Consider the following 20,331-nt stretch of genomic DNA (forward strand, 5'->3'; position numbering starts at 1 on the left):
ATTTAACGTTCGTTGTGCATTTTATGGTTATTTGTTTGCATTACCACTCTTTCACATAGCTGGGTAGTTGTTCTTCCAAGTGGTTTCAAATTTGTAAACATTATTCCTTCAATGTTCTGAATTATTCGTTTGGGTTTCATCATTATTGTTCTGCAGTGCGGCTAAGGAGAAGTTTCATACATTATTCAAAATTTTTGGTGCATTTTATTCCTGTTTTTTTGCATTACAACTGTATTCCATCTCTGTTTTAATGTTGCTAGAAGTAGTTTACCTTTTTTTTACATTATTCAGTTTTTTTTCTGCATTCTTTGTGTTTGTGTTAGTTTTGTTGATGAAGGTGTGTAGTTGTAGTGCTTATTTGGTGCATTGCGGTCAATATTTCAACATTATTTAACAGTTTTTGTGCATTTTGTTCCTGTTTTTTGACAGTAAAACTGTATTCCATATCTGACATAATGTTGCTAGAAGTGCTTTACCTTTTGTTTACATTATGCAGTTATTTTTCTGCATTATTCGGTTGGATATCAACATTATAGAAGTTGGTTGCAAATTTTTAAAAAGTATTCATTAAATTTTATGAATTATTTGTTTGGTTTGCATCATTATTATTCTACAATGTGGGTAGAGAAAAATTTACTGCATGATTTAACATTTTTGGTGCATTTTGTTCCTGTTTTTTTGCATTACAACTGTATTCCATCTCTGCTTTAATGTTGCTAGAAGTGGTTTACCTTTTTTTTACATTATTCAGTTCTTTTTCTGCATTCTTTGTGTTTGTGTTAGTTTTGTTGATGAAGGTGTGTAGTTGTAGTGCTTATTTGGTGCATTGCAGTCAAGATTTCAACATTATTTAACATTTTTTGTGCATTTTGGTCATGTTTTTTTGCATTACAACTGTATTCCATAGCTGATTGTAAACGTGGTTGCTACATTATTAAGTACAGTTTCTGCATTATGATACGGTTCATTAACATTATCTAGTTATTATTATGCATTAATTGTAATTGTGCACTTATTCCTTTTTGCAGCTTCCAAACACCCAAGATTGGATATAGATCAGGCTGTGGATGATGTACTGCCTTTATCAGTAGCACAAAAGTTTAGAGATAGACTTAAGGAACAGCAGAGGGCAGAGGCTAGTACCTCAACTGAAGATGCGGACAAGAGGAAGACTCGAGGGAAAAAGGTTGACCATTTATACACAAGGAGCACCACAGACTTTGTGAATTGTTTGAAAGAGCTGACCCCACGGCAAAAGGAAGCAGTGGAAGAACTTGGATTCGGGGCTATGCTACACTACAACATCAGCGAGATCCCCGGGTACATCGCCTACTGGGTTCTCAACTCATGTAATCTTGCACGCTGCCAGATACCGTTGTGTGGGGGTGGAGGCTTGACGATCGATGAGGACGATGTCCATCTGACGTTAGGTTTTCCAAAAGGGCCAACACCAATCTCAAGGCCAGTTGATAAGCAAACCGAATTCCAGTTCAACGACTACGTTGCAGAACGTTGTGGAAAGAGTCGTTACAAAATGACAGCGGGTGATGTTGCGAAAGTGATTAAGCAGGAGGTGAACGGTGGTCCTGATTACAAACGGATGTTCATGTTCATGCTAGAAAATGCAGTAATTGAGACACCGGCGGACGGTAACTTGAAGCCGAAGATTCTACACTTCATCGATGATGTTGATGAGATTAGGAGTCTCAACTGGTGCGGCTACGTCTTATCAGTATTGGAGGCCACCTATCCTACATGGAAGAAAGGGGACACTGTATATTTCACCGGGCCTATGCACTTTTTATTGGTAAGTGAAACCCTTTCTGCATTAAAAGTGAATTTTGGTCATATTGAAGCATATTTCATATTTTGTTTTACTTATGCATTACTGTCCGTCATTTCTTGCATTAAAAATAGTGTATTCATGCATTAAGCATACCAGAAAATGGATTATTGACCTTCAGTACCTCTGTATTTACCAGTTGGCGTATGTGGACCGCGTGGTTCACATCCGGAGGCGAGTCAGCCGGGCCTGGCCAACAGTAAAAGGCTGGACGATGGAAAACTTAAAATAAAGAGAGGAGGCTGAGCGAGACCAATTCGGTACTGGGAGATTGGAGGACCGGATAGACAAAGATAAGTATTTGGTGGAAGAGGAAGCAAGGAGAGTGGAAGATGTGAACAGAGGAGGCGGTGCAGGACCCAGCCAGAACAGAGCTAAGCGTATAAGAGATAAGTTTATCAAGTCAAGCACTCTCTTGGGCTACGAAATTTCAACGTGGGTAGATGATTTCAAAATGATTCCTATTGAAATGATGGAGGATGACTGCGTACGAGTAGGTACTCAAATTGGGAAAAAGTTGTTGGGGTTGGAGGAGGAACATGTGGTTGAGCAAGAAGAGATAGTTACACGTTTGACTCAAGCGAGGGAGGATGAAGAGGAGTACAGTCAAGAGTGGATTGATGAGATGGAAAAGATGATGGCGGCATACGACAAGAAGAAGACGATTGCAAGAGGCTTCGATAGGCCATCTTTTGTGCTGGACGGGTTTGAATGTCCTGACCCGTTTGCTACACAACAAACTCAGACGACAGACGGGGCTGGTGGTTCAGGGACTAAAACCACTGATGATACAGCAGAAGATGAACTGGGTGGCGCTGCTGACCAGGGTGGGGACACAGCAGCAAAAGATGGTGGTGGCCAGCATGAGAAAACTTCCAGTTTAGCAGCGACTGAGGCATGTTGTAAGATACTAAATTATTAAGTGTTATTAATTAGTAACAATATTACAACTTTTCTTTTTTGGTCATTTGTTTGAAGGTGCCTAGAAGCAGTGGTGACAATGAAGTGAAGGATAGGGTGGATGCAGCGGCAACGAGTAAAGCCGAGAAAAATAAAGACAAAACAAAGAGTGCAGCAGTAGGGGACACCGTCAAGGTAAAAAAATCTCAATCACAACTTGCATTGTGTAATAATATAATCTCAAGTATAACTTGCATTATTTTCAGAACTTTTGTACATTATATGTATATATGTATGCATTATTCAGTGCATTTAGATTATTTAATTTTTGAAAAAAAACCAGACAACTAAAGGGAAACGCGCTGAGGTTCCGGCAGCGAAGAGAAAACAGCCAGCTAGGGATGGACCTTCAAAGGCAGCAATGGACAAACAGATGGACATTCGGCAGGAGGTTGAGTATCTAAAGGAAGCCTTCATTTTCTGCATTATTAGTTTGTAGCCATGCATTAATGAAATGTTATATTATTTCTTGTTTAAAGGTACAGGCTGCTGCACCCCGTAAGGGCGTAGTGATTGGTGTTGTGCGAACAAGTGCGCCACCGCAACTTGTAGATCCAAAACATGCAGGTGGAAAGGCTGGTGATCAAAAAAAGGCAAGAGGGAAACAGATCGCACATGATTCGGATGCGGATGAGGTATCGAATAGTGTAGTTAATACAAGGACTAAAGTAATAGATCTACTAAACGATTGTTATGTGTCTTTATTATTTTGCAGAAAGCAACCGGACGAATGAAGAAGCCAAGTCTGGCTACCCGGTCTCCATTCCACGAGAGAGCTGTTAGACTGACCGCAAAGCCACACACAGTGGACAAGCAACTGTACTACTGGGTGCTTAGCACGGTGGAAACGAACAGGTAAAATTTATACTTTAGATATTCTTACTTTTGGGACATATGAAACTGTTTTAACTGGTTAAACATGTACAGGGATCAAGTTGTGTACCATGACAACTGGAAGAGTACTGTGCAGATCGAGATGCAGTCATTAGCGCCATTCAAGCTTGTGAGCCCCGATGTTATCGACACATGGAGCTCTTACCTGAATACAATGGAAAAGAACAAGGCGCCGGAGACAGTTTCCAGACTTTTCTTCTCAACAAGACCATGCGTGAGTGAACACCATTCTCTCCATGTTTATGTCTCGTTACTATAATTATCTAAAGTTTGTAACGGCTAACACAAACAAACTACAAATTCAGTCAATGGTGGACGCACAACCCGAATGGACAGAAGAATTCCAGTTCGATACATTCTGGACCAGGGTGTTGGAGGAAACAATTGGAACGGGAAGCTATCAGTGGGACAAGTATGAAATGGTGAGTTGTAGTTAAATAATGTAGTCATTTCTTATATGTACTGGAGAGAATTGTGTTTGCTAGTGCTGCTTCCGTTGTGCAGTTTTTCTTCCCAGTTTGGGGGGCGTCCCATCAGTATGTGATCTGTTTTGATATTGGTGATTCCAAGATGAACATCATTGATCACACATTGGCTGAGACACACGGGACATTTGGAGAGAAATATGGGGACACACCCTCTGTTCTGGTAATATACATTACACATTATATTTCGTGCATTATACATTACAAATTGTACATTATGTTCAATTGTTCAAATTTGTTTGGTTTTGGCGTGTAGAAAAAATTCTTTGCAGCAGCACTTACGAAGTCCAAGGTTTCAAAAAAATTCTTTGCAGCAGCAGCAGCACTTACGAAGTCCAATTGTTCAAAAAATCGTCGATTTTTTGGAACTAAATGTTTTGGATACTCCTGAACTAGGTGATTTAGAATGTTTTGGATGTGTAGGTACAAAATGTTTGCTCCAGAAAAGTGGTAATTGCTTCAGATAGCTTAATAATTACAAAATATTGTCTAATAATGAACAATATACAGGGAATAATGTATAACAAAGCTGTTGAACATATTAATGTTATACATTATGCAAACTACAATGCATATAACTATACAAATAATGTAAATTAATTGATTTATAATGCAATTTTCCGTGAGGTTAATGAAGTGACATACCAGTGCATATAACAAATAGATAACAATAATGCACAATAAAACTTTTATAATGAATATTCATTTACACAATCTAGTTCAAAGTGGGAATAAATAGACTAAAACACTGAGCATAAAACGCAAAACCAAGAATAATAATGCTGTTATAATGAAAATTAGTCAACATTTCCTCTTTCCCTTACGCAGCTCATTCTCCGTTTCAAGCTCTTTAAGCATAGGACAATTTCTAGAGTCGTGATGACACAACTCATCGCACGCCTTACACCGTCTAAGGGGCCTAGTAGCATCCTTGATAGCCTTTTCTCTCTTCGAAATCAGACGACTAGCGGAGCTGCTCGCGTGCCCCTTCGTCTTTACCACATCCGGTGGGTGGACCTCGACGACTTCCGGCCTTTCCATTCCATAAAATTTTTCAATCATTCGCCTCTTTTCGGAAGCGGTTGGCAAAGGAGTTCCAGCATGAAGTGAATTACCAAGTTCCTCCAATCCACCAACGAATGCACGAAGCACATCAATGTCCGTCTCAAATCGACGAAGAAATCCATAGAACAGTGAGATCCCTTGCTTTGAAACGTTTTGCCTTTCATCAAAAACGGACTGTGTAGGTAAAGTCTCATCAACATGTCCATGGACAGCCTTAACCAGCGGAGTCTTCATCCATCTACTTGCACAGTAGTTATCAGGAATCTTCTTTACTTCATTGTTACGGAACAAAAAGAAGACATGGCTGCACAGATAGCCCTGCCTACTGAATAGTTTGCAATCACAAGAATATGAGTCGTCAGTCCTATCATGTTTCACAAAGTAGGAATGGCGAAGGCTGTCTCCAAGTTTGTAGGTGTCAACACTGTCTGCGGATGAGAACCCCAAAATGCGACATCTGTCATTTCCCTCAACGATCTCCTCTTGTATTTTCTTGAACATACTATCTGTGTACAGAGTAGAAGCATGTTTCTCGAAAGGCAGAGTAGTGGCCAATATAGGCAGGGCAGTCGCGTCTTGGTAGTCCAGCTTTGTTCTACTATTCCGCTGAAAATCCACAGCTTGGTTGAAATTCAAGTAGAATTCGGCAATGTTGTTGCGTGGCTTGAGAAATTTTTTATAGAAGCTGTTCTCTGACTCAGAAATAGAGGTGGTCCTAATCATCGAGCCCATCGGGAAATCTCTTAAGTATGCAGGTATCCATAATTGCCTGTACTCGTACAATGTCTTCAACCAACCATGGTCTTCCAGGTCATAACGTTCAAGTACTCCATTCCACTCTTCTTCGAACTCGTCGGGTTCAAGCAGATCCGACCAGACGCAGGCATTGAACTCTTTCTTGAAATCTTCGTCCCGCAACAACCGACCAGGAACTTTATTGGCCAACTTATGCATGATATGCCACATACACCATCTGTGGCGAGTCCCGACAAGAATCTCTTCAATAGCCGATCTCATCCCCAAATCTTGATCTGTAACAATCATCTTCGGAGCAAACCCCATACATTGGACAAAATGTCTAAACAACCATTCAAAAGCGCCTGTCTTCTCGTTGCTTACCAAACCAGCAGCAAAAGTCACTGGTCGTCCATGATTGTCCTTTCCCGTGAATGGCGCGAAGATCATACAATACCTGCGTAACATAAGCCAACATAATTCAAGAAAATTGCATATATAATGCATGCAAAATACATTGTAATGCATACAATAATGTACATATTGAAATGTTATAATGCACGACAGGTATACCTATTGGTGTTGAAGGTGGTGTCAAAAGCCACAATATCACCGAACATGTGGTAATTCCTCTTCATCAAACCATCACACCAGAACAAAGCAACAAGCTGGTTGCTAGCATTAACCTCGTACTCGTATGTGAATGCTTCAGACATCTCCTTCTTCCTAGCCATATCATCCAAAACCATTTGTACGTCAAAACCATGAGCGTATGCCTTGATGTCTCGTGAAGCATTCCTTATATCCCCAACATTGCAGCCAACGAGCTGAAAACCACCCAGAATTTCCTTCAGCACATTAAACGTGAGCGTGGGACCTATGTTAGCCTTTGAACAATCAAGGATAAATTGGTGATGTACGTAGTCCAACTTTCGATTGATTGACATAAACTGCTGATGCTCGGTCCCAACCATGTAATGGTTATGAACTTCGTTAAACTCCTCAACAGCATAACCTGAAAATCCTTCGTCAGAGAAGAACTTGAATGAGATACTGGCTTTACAACCACAACGCTTGATAAACGTCGACGTTTTAACGAAAAACCAGACCGTGCATTTGCTTGGTCATCCTCGCTCGACTTCTTGCTGCCTTTCCTGTTGCATACCACGTTGTACCAAGTAATTATACCATCAGTTTTCCTCATTTGTGATTTGCGAGTATCAAAACCAACAGCCCGCACATACACATCGTAGAACGCGAAACAAAAATCCAGTGATTTGAACTTCTGGCCAACCACAGGCTTCAACTCTTTCGAACACTCAGGTACAACAACCACTACACACAATCACAAAAAACAAACTCAGCTAACACAAACATTATGAACCATAAAACTTGCATTATCTATCTACAAATTTACATTATCCAGAGCTAAATGTACATTATATGTATCTAATAACACAACACCCTAGTTTAATTAACGTGTCTAAACCATAACAAAGGCAACATAAAACGTGCATTAGCTATCTTATAATGTACATTATATAGTACTAAAACTACATTATTTTTAGCTAATAACACAACACCCTAGATTAATCAACGTTTGAAAACCATAAACAAGACAAACTACTACTTGGATTATTTTTTCACAACCTTACATTATCCAGTAATGAATGAACATTAAGATTAAAAAATAATACAACATCCAAGCCGCCCGTCCCTAAACCCTATCCCATGCAAACTCAATTCTAAACCCTAGGCGACCCCCTTAAGCAAACTCATGCTCAATTCTAAACCCTAGGCGCCCCCCTTTACCAAAAAACTATGACTTCTCGAAAAAAATTACCTTCGTCCATGTTTGAATCATAAGCTTCGTTCATTGTTGAAGAACCACCTTCTTCCATTGTATTAACGATAATATTCCGGGAACACTCCCAAAAAAAGTGCACAAACGCACAATCGCGCGATTTGATTTTTAACAAAGAAGAAACGTTGAAAGATGAAATAGAAGAAAGGTTAATTTATCGTGGAAAGAGAAGAAAAATTTCTAGGAGAAGAAGAGAACACACGACGCAATATTTAGTGAGGAGAAAATCATGGACTTTCCATAACCACCAACATTGTCATTCCCTTAAAAGCCCTTTTCCCTTTTTTTAATTAATAAAAAATGCATGATCAGGCCTTAATTTCGGCCATTTATTGATAAGAATGAATGGATGGGATTAAAAAGGAAAAAGCATATAATATAGGAAAAGTATATGAATACACCTATATATATATATATATATATATATAGGGACGTGATCAAATGCAAACTCTAAATATTGTACAAACTCCAAACTATGATCTGGACCGTTAGAAAATATCAATAGATCATGAGATAATAGCAACAAAATATGTCAACACAATGTCAACGGTTGATGCTGTGTTGAAATTGTGTTGACATTGTATTGATATTGTATTGATATCAGAATCTTGAAATTTTATACTGTGTTGACATTATGTTGATATTGTGTTGAAAAAGTTTGGAGTTTGTACAATATATGGGTTTGCATTTTATCACTACCCTATATATATATATATCAAAAGATGGTGGTATGGTGGTAGTATATATCACTATAAAAATACTCAGTGTACTATGCCAAAAACAAGTTATAAAAATAATATTTATCATGCCAATAAGTAACCATCGGGGTTTCAGCTTTGAAAAGGTCCGAGGCACTAAAAATCATTTCCTTCGTAAAAAGTCGACTGATCAGTCATTTTCCCATAGATGTTAACCATATCTGCTCATACATGGCTTGGAATGTGGCCACAAACCAAGCCACTAGACCGGCCAACCCGTACGCTGACACACGGTCTACCATAGGTGTACACTAATCCAAGTAGGGTTTGTGGCCCTACAAGGACCCGAATTCGATTTAAATAAAAAATGGCAAAAAGCCATTTCAGATAGGCACGTTAAATTTTAACAAAGCATGATAAACACAAATTTCATTCCCATCGATAAAAGCATTTAGGAAAATGTCCATATTTAAAGAAAGCCCACCTCGAATTGCTTAAATCTCAACTATATTCTTCCCCTTGGTATCACGTTTCGCGTGCAAGATATCACCTTTAGATATTAAATAACACATATATCAACATATGAAATCAAGCAATAGCTTAGTTGCATGCATCCTAAGGCCTCAATTATTCAATCGACACAATCGTGAATCCTTCCCAATTAGGACTTGATCTTTTCGATAAATTTTAGATTTAAATAAATTCCGTCCCAACTCACATGATTATTTTAAAATAGCCCGATGAAGAGCTAGAAACATGCAGTGCGGTTTGTGTAATATCACTCGATCTAACAGGTCCAGAGGATTCGACTAGACTTCAGAGGCTAGAAGATCATGAAACTATCAGACAGGGGTCGTTGGATACACTCTATTTCTTCAAAACCTCAACCCACTATACTACAACTTAGCACAGGGAAGTAAAGGATCGATCCCACGAGGACGAAGGTGTTACGAAACTGCATTTGTGGATGTTTTGGAAAAAGGGGGCTAGCTGCTGCCACGCAATTTTGTGGGTCGAGAACTTAAAATTACTGGGTCTGAGAGATAGGAAAAACTTTACTCTACCAACTGGGTCTAAGAAATGAGATCGTACGGAACATGCATGACTTTTGAGAAACGAGATATTTTAAAGTTCTAAGACAACTGGGGTTAACTTAACTAGGCGGACTTTCCTAATTTGGACAGACAAGTATAAAGCTAAAAGTAGGGACAAGTTTCCTTAAACTACCAGGGTCCGGAAAAGCATGCAGAAAGGGGTCGTTGGGTGCACTCTATTTCTTCAAAACCTCAACCCACTATACTTCAACTTAGCATAGGGAAGTAAAGGATCGATCCCACGAGGACGAATGTGTTACGAAACTGCATTTGAGGTTTGGGAAAAAGGGGGTTTGGCTGCTGCCACGCAATTTTGTGGGTCGAGAACTTAAAACTACCAGGTCTGCGAGATAGGAAAAACTTTTACTCTACCTACTGGGTCTAAGAACTGAGAACGTACGGAACATACATGACTTAGAGAAATGAGATATTTTAAAGTTCTAAGACGAATGGAGTTAACTTAACTAGACGGACTTTCCTAATTTGGGAAGACAGGGACAAAGCGAAAAGTAGAGACAAGTTTCCCTAAACTACCAGGGTCTGGAAAAGCATGCAGAAAAGTAAAAAGACATTCAGAAGGTACTGACAGGGTCTGGAGAACAATGCAGAATAGTAAAGTACATGCAGAAAAAGTACTGACATAAAGCAGATCTGGTTCTAACTACCAACAACTTAATCTTCTTCGGGAATCAAACGAGAATAGCAGATAAAACAGAGTATTAAACACCATGAAAACAGAGCAAACTTCAGATCTAACTTAAAATGAGAAATTAAAGCCTAAACTACCAGATCTACTGGACCTAAAGGATGCAGAAACAGAAAGTAAATAGCCATAATCATGCACAACGTAAATAGCAAACACCAGATACACGAAACTCCAACTCAAATACACCACGATTCAACAATTCCAGACATCTTCATACACAAATCCACAACCTCCATCAACAAACCAACAGATCTCAACTCCAAACATCCAACAATAAACAAGAACAAAAGTAAAAAGCAAGAAATAACGATCAACTCAGCAAGATCCAACAAAAACCAACATAAACTTCCATAATAACTAGAAACAGGTTCGGATCCAGTAGATCAAAGCAAGAACTAGAGTTATGAAACTTAAAAACCAACAAGCACTCGAAACGAAAACAAACTAAACAAAAGCAAGTAAATATTGTTTCTTCGCCTTCACAAGGCGGTGTTACACAACAGCAAAACGACGATGAGAACCACGGTGGCCAAAATCCTCCATCTCCAAGTGCGCAGCAAGTTAAAATGAGAAATTTGAAGTGTGGAACTAAGGAATGGAACAAGAGCTTGAACTAAAAGTGTGTAGAAGTCTCCTTGTTCTTCAAGGTTGAGCTCTTTATATATGTGAGGCTCTGATCCCTAGGGAATCCCTCTGGTGATTTTTCGCTCTTGCCCTTGAGTAAGACTTTTAAAATGATCTGCTCATGCTCCATTCTGTTCCTGTCGCCAACTTTTGATTCTCCCAGGTCCGAACGACGACTCCTGATTTTTACTTCAATTTCATCTCTTTTGCATCTGCCTGGTTAGGTAACAACAACAGTCTCCGAATCTTCCCCTTCCATTCTTCTATCTAATCAGCTTGTCAGTTTGCCAAGATAGCCTCTAACTTCACTAACGGTTGGATTCGCTCCATCACTCATTCCTCATCAGGGATGTTAGCATCGTTCGCTCTTATATTGCTATACCACTGATGCCTCGGGTCAGAGAGTTCCCCTGTCTTTACTCTTATTATAATTTTTTCTCCTTCTCTCCTTGACTTTATCCAGCTTATACCTCCAGGTTTTTTTTTTTTTTTTCCAGACTCTCTCTGGACTTTGTCCAGTTTATTCCTTCTTTTTAGACCCTGGATTTCATCCAGCTTATACCTCCAGTACCCTTTCCCTAAGCATCAAGTGGCAGCCCTCTCATTTTGTGTTAGTATGAAGTGTTTAAAGCTTATAACTCACTTTTATGGAGGGCTTCACAACTAGATCAGTCGAGGCATATTCTATCGTCCTTACTTCATCCAAACCGATTTTTATTTATTAAGGAAAATGGTATCAAAGTTGACATGCATTCTCTCTTCAATTACTCTCACTAAGGGGCTTTTGCTTTCTATTTACCAGTTATGCATAAACACAAAATTTCCTACTAAACGTCTTACTACTAACTCCTAGACCTAACAAACAGACACACATGCTTGACACTAACTTGCACTAACTCCCTCCCTCCTCCCACTTCACCATGCTTGTCCCCAAGCATTTTCGGTGAAGTGGAAATTAGGGCTAAGTTAGTGCGACACTAAACAGACTCACAAAACACATTATATAAAAATAAACTTCTCACACTTAGACCGAGCATCGGGCTAAGTGGGAGAAGATACACAAATTAACAGATACCAAAGCATGCTATATCAACACAAACTTCTCACACTCAGACCAAGCATCGGGCTAAGTGGGAGAAGATAGCTAATACATATATACATACTTAACGGGTAAGCAAGGAATATTCACAGACACATATAAACGGGCATGCTTTGTAAAAAGAACTGAAACATAAAAAGACATTAAAAAAAACGGAAACTTAAAATTATTTGGTTATGGGGGGGTTCAATTCTGGCTCTGGTCCCCCGTGGGACCAGATTTCTTGGGCACCATCTTCACTTTCTTCTGGCTTGGTTTGGGTTCATCATCTTTCTTGGCCTTCTGTTCCCCTGGCCTAGGGGTCTCCTTCTTCGCTGGTACTTTGGTGGTGGTCTCACTGTCCTTCCTCTTCCTGGCTGATGGCATTTCTTGGGCGCTGGATGCTGGCTTCTCTGGGGTCACTCCTGGGGTCAGTTGCCTAAGCTCTGTGTGCAACTTCGGGGGCATGCGCTGCTGTTGGACCCGGAGGATCTTTTGGTCATCCACGGTGACCATTCTCATCATTGTCTCCACAACCTGGGCCATCTTGTCAGCTTGCGCCGCCATCATCTCCCTCTGAGTTACCGCCTCCTGGTGCAGCTTCAGCAAATTCTCCTGTTGCTTCACCGTATTTGCGCCCAGCTTCGACATCGTCTCCTCCATCCTTGTCTGCCACCCTTCATTTGCCACTCTTTCACTACCTTCTTCTTCTGCATTCTCGGTCTTTATCTTGACTCCATCAAATCTCCCCACTTAGTAAAATCTTAGCACATCATCCTTTATCATCGTTCCACGTTCCTTCTTCCTCTTCCTTGGGTGTGAGTAGTCCCATTCTCAGTGACCACTCGCTGATACTCATCTCCATCTCTTCATTGAACAGTCGGAAGGAGATTGTGTCTGCGTCGAGATCCGTAGTTTGTTTGAATTTGAAGGATGGGAAGAACTCCTTCGCCAGAGCCACCGGTACCTCCTCTTCGTTGTGGTTAAGAAGCCACTCGAACCCGATGCTCTTGAAGAAGGAGATGAACTTCTTCTCCACTCCCAGATCCCTCAGGTCTGAGAGGCACAGCTTCTTTCCGGATTTCATTGACTTCCCATTCACGGCGCGTCCATCACATGCTCGCTGAAACTTGGGGTCCTCGAACTAGACCATCGCTTCCAACAACCTCTTGGTCACAAGGACCTCCATCGTTTCGAACGGGCTTTCTTCCACATTAGGTATCCCCATCTCCTCATGTGCTTCATCTTGCTCTTTTTCTTCTGTAGGATGGGCAAATGGCACACGGATTGCCTCCGGCTCGCTAATTACCACAGTGGTGTTCGCGGGGCGAAATTTCTTCTTTTGGGGCTTAACGGTATGCTTTCTCTTCCTCTTCCTTTCCGCCTCATATCTCGTCTCCAGGGCCTCCGAAGAAATATCCTTCTCGGCTGGCAAAGTTTCCTGGACCTGGGGGATATCATCCCCTGTTTCCTCTATGTCCTCCAGCCTCGGGTTCTTGGCCCTGCCTTCCTCTGGCTCATCCTCCTCCTTTCTATTCCGACGGGACTGCCTCCTCGTCAACCTCTCATTTGTCAGGGTCCCTTGGTCATCAGTTGTGGTGTCATCTACCACGACTATCTCAGTCTCTATCTCCTCTCTTACGCCCTCGGTCTCTTCTCCGTCAGCATCTCTTTCTCCTTTTTTCTCCACATCCTCCCCATTAGCATTCTCTTCCTCCTCTGTCTCCTTCTCAACAATTTCCTCATCAATGCTCCCACCTTCCTTCTCAGCCTTCTCATCACTAATTGCTTCACCTTCTTCACCTACTCTACCCTCACTACTAGGGCTGGCAATTTTTGGCACGACACGATAACACGACACGAACCCGCACGAAATTAATGGGTATGTGTCAAAGCTTATTGGGTTCGTGTCCTTATCGTGTCGACACGATAAGGACACGAAAACTTCGTGTCGTGTCGTGTCGTGTTCATGTTATACGTTAAGAAATAATATTAATATATTATAATATTATTTATTTTAAAATTAAAAATTTAAAAATTAAAATTTAAAGTTTAATATTAGAAATAATATTTATATATTGTAATATCATTATTATAGTGTCGTGCCGTATCATATATATGTTGTTATCGTGTTGTGTCATATATGTGTTGTTATCGTGTCGTATTGACCCGAAGTGGTTCGTGTCGTAAATGGGTTCATGTCGTGTTCGTGTCTGAGGGTAGCGGATCGTGTTTGTATTCGTGTTTGGAGTTTTCTTAACGGATCGTGTTCGTGTTTGTTGTTATCGTGTCGTGTCGTTATCGCGTCGACACGATAACGACACAACACGCACGATTTGCCACCCCTACTCACTACCCTTCTCACCATCTACAGCCTTCTCCACATCCTGCCCTTCCGTCTCATCTACTTCCCCTGTTTCCTCTTCCTGGTTCTCCCTTGCTTCAGCACCCTCCCCACCGTCTATACCCTCTCTCTTCTCTCCCTCATCCCCTGACCCAATGGCCTCTTCATCCAATATTTCCACTTAGACACCAGATCCGAAGACCCGATGGGAGACACCGAAGGCCCGAAGGTGGCACGTGCCCGAAAACCCAAAGGACGCGAGCCCAAAGGCCCGCGAGAGACGCAAGCCCGGAGGCCCACGAGGGACGCAAACCCGAAGGCCAACAAAGGATGCTCGTGCTCGCAAGCACACAAGAGGCAGAAACCTCATGGAGATAAAATCTCCACAAGTTGTCTCCATTGAGGATCGAACCACTGACATCATGGACGTGTAAGGAGTTAGCTTCATTTGCCAGTAGGCCAATGGTGCTCCTTAAAACTAAAGTATGGGTAAAAAAATATTTATAGTTGCATGGACCAACCCCGAAGGGCCCCTTACTCCAGTAACACTAATCGGTACAGGCCCACTAAGGAATTCCATGTCGTAGGATTTTGTTGGGTGTCACGTTTCGACTCTTGCACCCGAAGGCTCGAGGGACACCGAAGGGCATGAAACCCACCGGAATTGGATGCACCCGAAGGCGCGAAGGACACGGCTGAAGCCGAGATAGACACCGAAGGGCGAGAGGCCCTAAGGGATTAGACACCGAAGGGCACGGAGGCCCTAAGGGTCGTAGGGCACGAAGCCCGATTGGAGGCACATGCACTGAGCATGATTCCGGGCTGAGGCCCGTTAGACACCAGAATCGAAGGCCCGATGGGAGACACTGTGGGCCTGCAGGCCCAAGGGAGCGGCCCGAAGGCGGCACGGGCCCGAAGGACCAAAGGACACGAGCCCGAAGGCATGCGAGTAGGGCCCGGAGGCCCAAGGGATAGACGGGCCCGAAGGCCGGAAGGACGCGAACCCGAAGGCCCACGAGGGACGCGAGCCCGAAGGCCCACGAGGGACACGAGCACGAAGGCCCACGAGAGACGCATGCCCGGAGGCCCACAAGGGACGCGAACCCGAAGGCCCACGAAGGACGCCCATGCGCGCAAGCACACAAGAGGCGGAAACCTCATGGAGATAAAATCTCCACAAGTTATCCCCATTGAGGATCGAACCACTGAACTCATAGACGGGTAAGGAGTTAGCGCATTTTCCAGTTGGCCAATGGTGCTCCTTAAAACTAAAGTATGGGTAAACAATATTTATAGTCGCACGGACCCACCCCGAAGGGTTCCTTACTCCAGAAACCCTAATCGGTACAGGCCCACTAAGGAAGCCCGTGCCGTAGGATTTTTTTGTGAGTCAAGTTTCGACTCTTGCACCCGAAGGCTCGAGGGATACCGAAGGGCACGAGACCCTCCGGGATTGGACGCTCCCGAAGGCGCGAAGGACACGGCCGTAGCTGAGATAGACACCGAAGGGCGAGAGGCCCTAAGGGATTAGACACCGAAGGGCACGGAGGACCTAAGGGATTAGACATCGAAGGGTATGAGGCTCGACGGGAGGCACATGCACGGAGATTGATTCCGGGTCGAGGCCCGTTAGACACCAGATCCGAAGACCCGATGGGAGACACCGAGGGCCCGAAGGCCCAAGAGAGCGGCCCGAAGGCGGCACGTGCCCGAAGGCCCAAAGGACCGCGAGAGACGCAAGCCCGGAGGCCCACGAGGGATGCGAACCCGAAGGCCAACGAAGGATGCTCGTGTGCGCAAACACACAAGAGGCGGAAACCTCATGGAGATAAAATCTCCACAAGTTGTCTCCATTGATGATCGTACCACTGACCTCATGGACGGGTAAGAAGTTAGCGTCATTTGCCAGTAGGCCAATGGTGCTCCTTAAAACTAAAGTATGGGTAAAAAATATTTATAGTAGCACGGACCAACCCCGAAGGGCCCCTTACTCCAGAAACTCTAATCGGTACAGGCCCACTAAGGAATCCCATGTCGTAGGATTTTTTTGGGTGTCACGTTTCGACTCTTGCACCCGAAGGCTCGAGGGACACCGAAGGGCACGAAACCCTCCGGGATTCGACGCACCCGAAGGCGCGAAGGACACGGCCGAAGCCGAGATAGACACCGAAGGGCGAAAGGCCCTAAGGGATTAGAAACCGAAGGACACGACGCCCTAAGGGATTAGACACCGAAGGGCACGGAGGCCCTAAGAGATTAGACACCGAAGGGCATGAGGCCCTAAGGGATTAGACATCGAAGGGCACGGAGGCCCTAAGGGATTAGACACCGAAGGGCATGAGGCCCTAAGGGATTAGACATCGAAGGGCACGAGGCCCGACGGGAGGCACATGCGTAGAGCATGATTCTGGGCTGAGGCCCGTTAGACACCATACCTGAAGGCCCGATGGGAGACACCAAGGGCCCGCGAGCCCGAAGGCCCAAGGGATGAACGGTCCCGAAGGCCCGAAGGACGCGAGGCCGGAGGCCCACGGGGGACGCAAGCCCGAAGGCCCACGAGAGACGCGAGCCCAGAGGCCCACGAGGGACGCGAAACCGAAAGCCCACGAAGGACGCCTGAAGAGCGAAGGGGGAGCTTAGTGTGTGTATTGCTGTGTAGAATGGAACTTCCCCCGATCGAGAGATTAAACTAGATATTGGGTCTAGGAACTCAGAGAATCCTCGGGTTACCTGTCGTTGAGCAAACAATCACTTCCTTCTCTTTCCAAAACCCTCAACCCGCTATGCTAAAAAATTTAGTACAGGGAAGCAGGGATCGAATCCACAGAGACAGATGCGTAAGTAAACATGCTAAAAGACCTGGAAACTATTTTTGGCTGCTGCCACGCAATTTTCTCGGGGTTGAGATTGAAATCCTAGACTTGGGAAATGAAATGCTCTATCCTAACAGCTAGATCTAGAAAGAGATAACAGAACATGCATAATAGTGACCAAACGCGTGTGAAATTACTGCTAGACCGGGTAATGGCTTCCTAAACTAACCAAGACAGAGGAACGAACAGAATGTGGGGATCATTTTCCTAAACAGCATAGTACGACAGAAAAGCTGCAGATTAACCAACTATAGGACTAACTAACAACGACATTAGCTTCTCTAACTTTTATCACGAAATTCAGAAGAAAAAACAGTGCAAAGCAAAGATCGAAACAGGGCAAACGAGATCAAACCGATTAATGCAATCAACTCCCGAAACTAAAGCAGAATTTAAACATCACAACTATTCAAGCATGAACAGATCCAAACGCTGGACGCTTCATCCACTCCGGATCCAAGCCATCCACAACAAACCAACACAATTTCCATCTCCGATCTTCACAAATTACTCCAATTCGACCGATCAACTACAAATCTCCATGCAATTTAAACTCCACCTCAGATCAATCAACAATATTCATTAAAAACAAACAGAAAATGCAACGATAACATAACCGAAACCAAAGTAGCAAATTCCATAGCAAAATAGCGCAATATCCAACGAGAATGTAACAAAACACGACCGAGCTTCGAACAGTGAAGACTCGGGAAATCCAAAACGTAAACAGAATGCAGATAAAGAGATCATATCTTCGCCTCCCGTGGAGACGGTGTTACACAACAACGGATTTGAAACGTGAACTCCTAAAATGATTCCCCTAAAGTGTGTGTAGAGAATGAGAAAAGCTGAGCTAAGAGCTGAAGATGCAAAAGGATAGAACTCGTTTCATGTTGGATACGTGCTCTTATTTATAAGGGACGGAGCTTCTAGACTCTTCCTTGTGCTTCCCATTTTGCCCTCCTTTTGGATGCTCCTTCGTCTAGTAAACTCTTCCCTTTTCTGCTCACTTTCTCCACCAGCTTCTTTCTCCATGTGATCCTCTCTTTCTTCCTGGGACTGGCAGTTTCTCTACACACCAGCTTATAAAATCTTGTTAGACCCAGGAAATCACAGAATTTATCCCATAACCAATGCATGAAATTAGTCTTATCAAACTGCTCACACTTAAACCACACTTGTCCTCAAGTATAAAGACAAGAAAAAGAAATAAGGCTTTCAATGTATGGTTATTCCATGACCGACTCCTAAAGACTCCTAGACCTAGACACCCTACTGACATACAAAAGAAAAGGAAAGTAAAAAAAAACAAACACTTAGGAAAATAAAACATATAGGCATGAACTAGTTCAACCTTTTAAGCAGTCGTCCCCACAAGTTTAAGGTCAATCAAATAGTCTACACACTCCAAATCCTCCCCTTCCCTTTATCTACCTAGTCGGTTTGTCAGCTCGTCCAGATAGCCTATAGCTTACTAACTGTTCGATTCGCTCGATCACTCATTCCTCACCAGGGATGTTAGGATCGATCACTCATTTTCCTGGACTTCGTCTAGCTTATACCTCTAGAATATTTTTTTTCTTTTCTTTATTTCCCTCATGTGGACTTCGTCCAGCTTATACCTCCAGATGTTTAATAATTATATTTCTTTCTCCTTCCCCTATTTATCTCCTTCATAGAATCTTCTCCCTAAGCATCAGGTGGCAGACCCTTTTTAACATGTTAGCACTCAATGTTAAGGCTTATAACTCACTTATGTAGTGGGGCTTCACAACTAGGTCAGCTAAGGCATTTTCTATCGTTCTTGCTTCTTCCAAACTGATTTCACTTTTTTAAAAGAAAGAGGTCTCAAAGTTGTAGTGCATCCTATTCTCAATTATTCTTACTAAGGGAATCTTTCCTTATTACTATCACCAGTTCATGCTAAACACATAAATCCTAAAAAAACTAACTCCTAGACCTACTGACTCTTACACATGCTGAGCACAAACTGCACTAACTCTCCTACCCCCTCCCACTTCACTCCAGCTTGTCTCCAAACTATCCTAGTGAAGAGGGGAAATAAGGGAGTTGGTGCGCACAATCAAAATAAAACACAAAAAAACAACATACTCAAAAACACGAGAAAACTTCTCACACTTAGACCGGGCAACGGGCTAAGTGGGAGAAGACAAAGATACAAAACAGGAAAATAACATGCTGATGATGCATATAAACTTCTCACACTTAGACCAAGAATTGGGCTAAGTGAGAGAAAATTATAACAGATAAACAATATGCTTACTTAAACAAAAAACTTCTCACACTTAGACCAATCCTTGGTCTAAGTGGGAGAACACACATAACAACAACTACACATGCTCAGCACAGATAAAACACAAACATATAAAAGAAAAATAAAATAAAATGATTAAAAATAAAATTTACTTGGTCAATGGGGGAATTTCAATTCTCAGTCTGGCTCCCTTGGGAGCTAGACCTGGGTGGTACGTTGGGGCGGTTCACTTTCAACTTCTTCTTTGCCAACGCTGCCAGCGCTTCTTCCTCAGATATCACAGGGGCTTCTTTGCAGACACAGACGCAAGGGACGGTGATGGAAGTGGGGCTACCAAAAGCTTAGACTGGGGTGGGAGCTGCTGGTGTGATGAGCTTCCCTGACTGGGCTGCCTGACCGCAGTGCCGGGTTTAAGAGGCTGCCTCTGTTGTGTCTGGGAAAGCGTCTTCCCAAGCCATTCTGCCATTTTCTTCATTAATTTGACCGCGTCAGTCATCCTCTCGGTCTGAGCCGATGATCTGTTAGCCAAGACATCCATGCTTTCCTTAATGGCCCGCAACTCCCCTCTGGCCCCGCCCAATCCTCTCTCATCGCAGCGACCTCCTTCCTTAGTTCCTCCACATCGGCATTCGCCACCTCCTCTTCCGGCTCTTTCTTCACCTTATCCACATTCTCTCCCACATTGTAAAAGCACAACTCTTGTCCCTCCATGCATAGGAGCCCCTTGTTGAAAAAATATTTCACGCTAAACAGCTCTGGGGGTTTAGGGTTCGCACATCGTCACGCTGGGCCA

The 20,331-nt window shown here is 43.0% G+C and overlaps 1 protein-coding gene across 1 annotated transcript; it reads right to left on the bottom strand.

The window, feature by feature from the left end:
* Nucleotides 1-4,983: 4,983 nt before the first annotated feature.
* Nucleotides 4,984-7,883, bottom strand: LOC125210553 (protein FAR1-RELATED SEQUENCE 5-like). Its single transcript, XM_048110094.1, has 4 exons — nt 7,826-7,883; nt 7,087-7,317; nt 6,556-6,997; nt 4,984-6,439 (listed from the first exon to the last, which is right to left on the bottom strand). Exons 1-4 carry the CDS (start codon nt 7,881-7,883, stop codon nt 4,984-4,986), a joined length of 2,187 nt encoding a protein of 728 aa, XP_047966051.1.
* Between the last annotated feature and the right edge of the window lie 12,448 nt (nt 7,884-20,331).

This window comes from Salvia hispanica, chromosome 3 (assembly GCF_023119035.1).
Source record: "Salvia hispanica cultivar TCC Black 2014 chromosome 3, UniMelb_Shisp_WGS_1.0, whole genome shotgun sequence".
NCBI classification, from domain to species: domain Eukaryota; kingdom Viridiplantae; phylum Streptophyta; class Magnoliopsida; order Lamiales; family Lamiaceae; genus Salvia; species Salvia hispanica.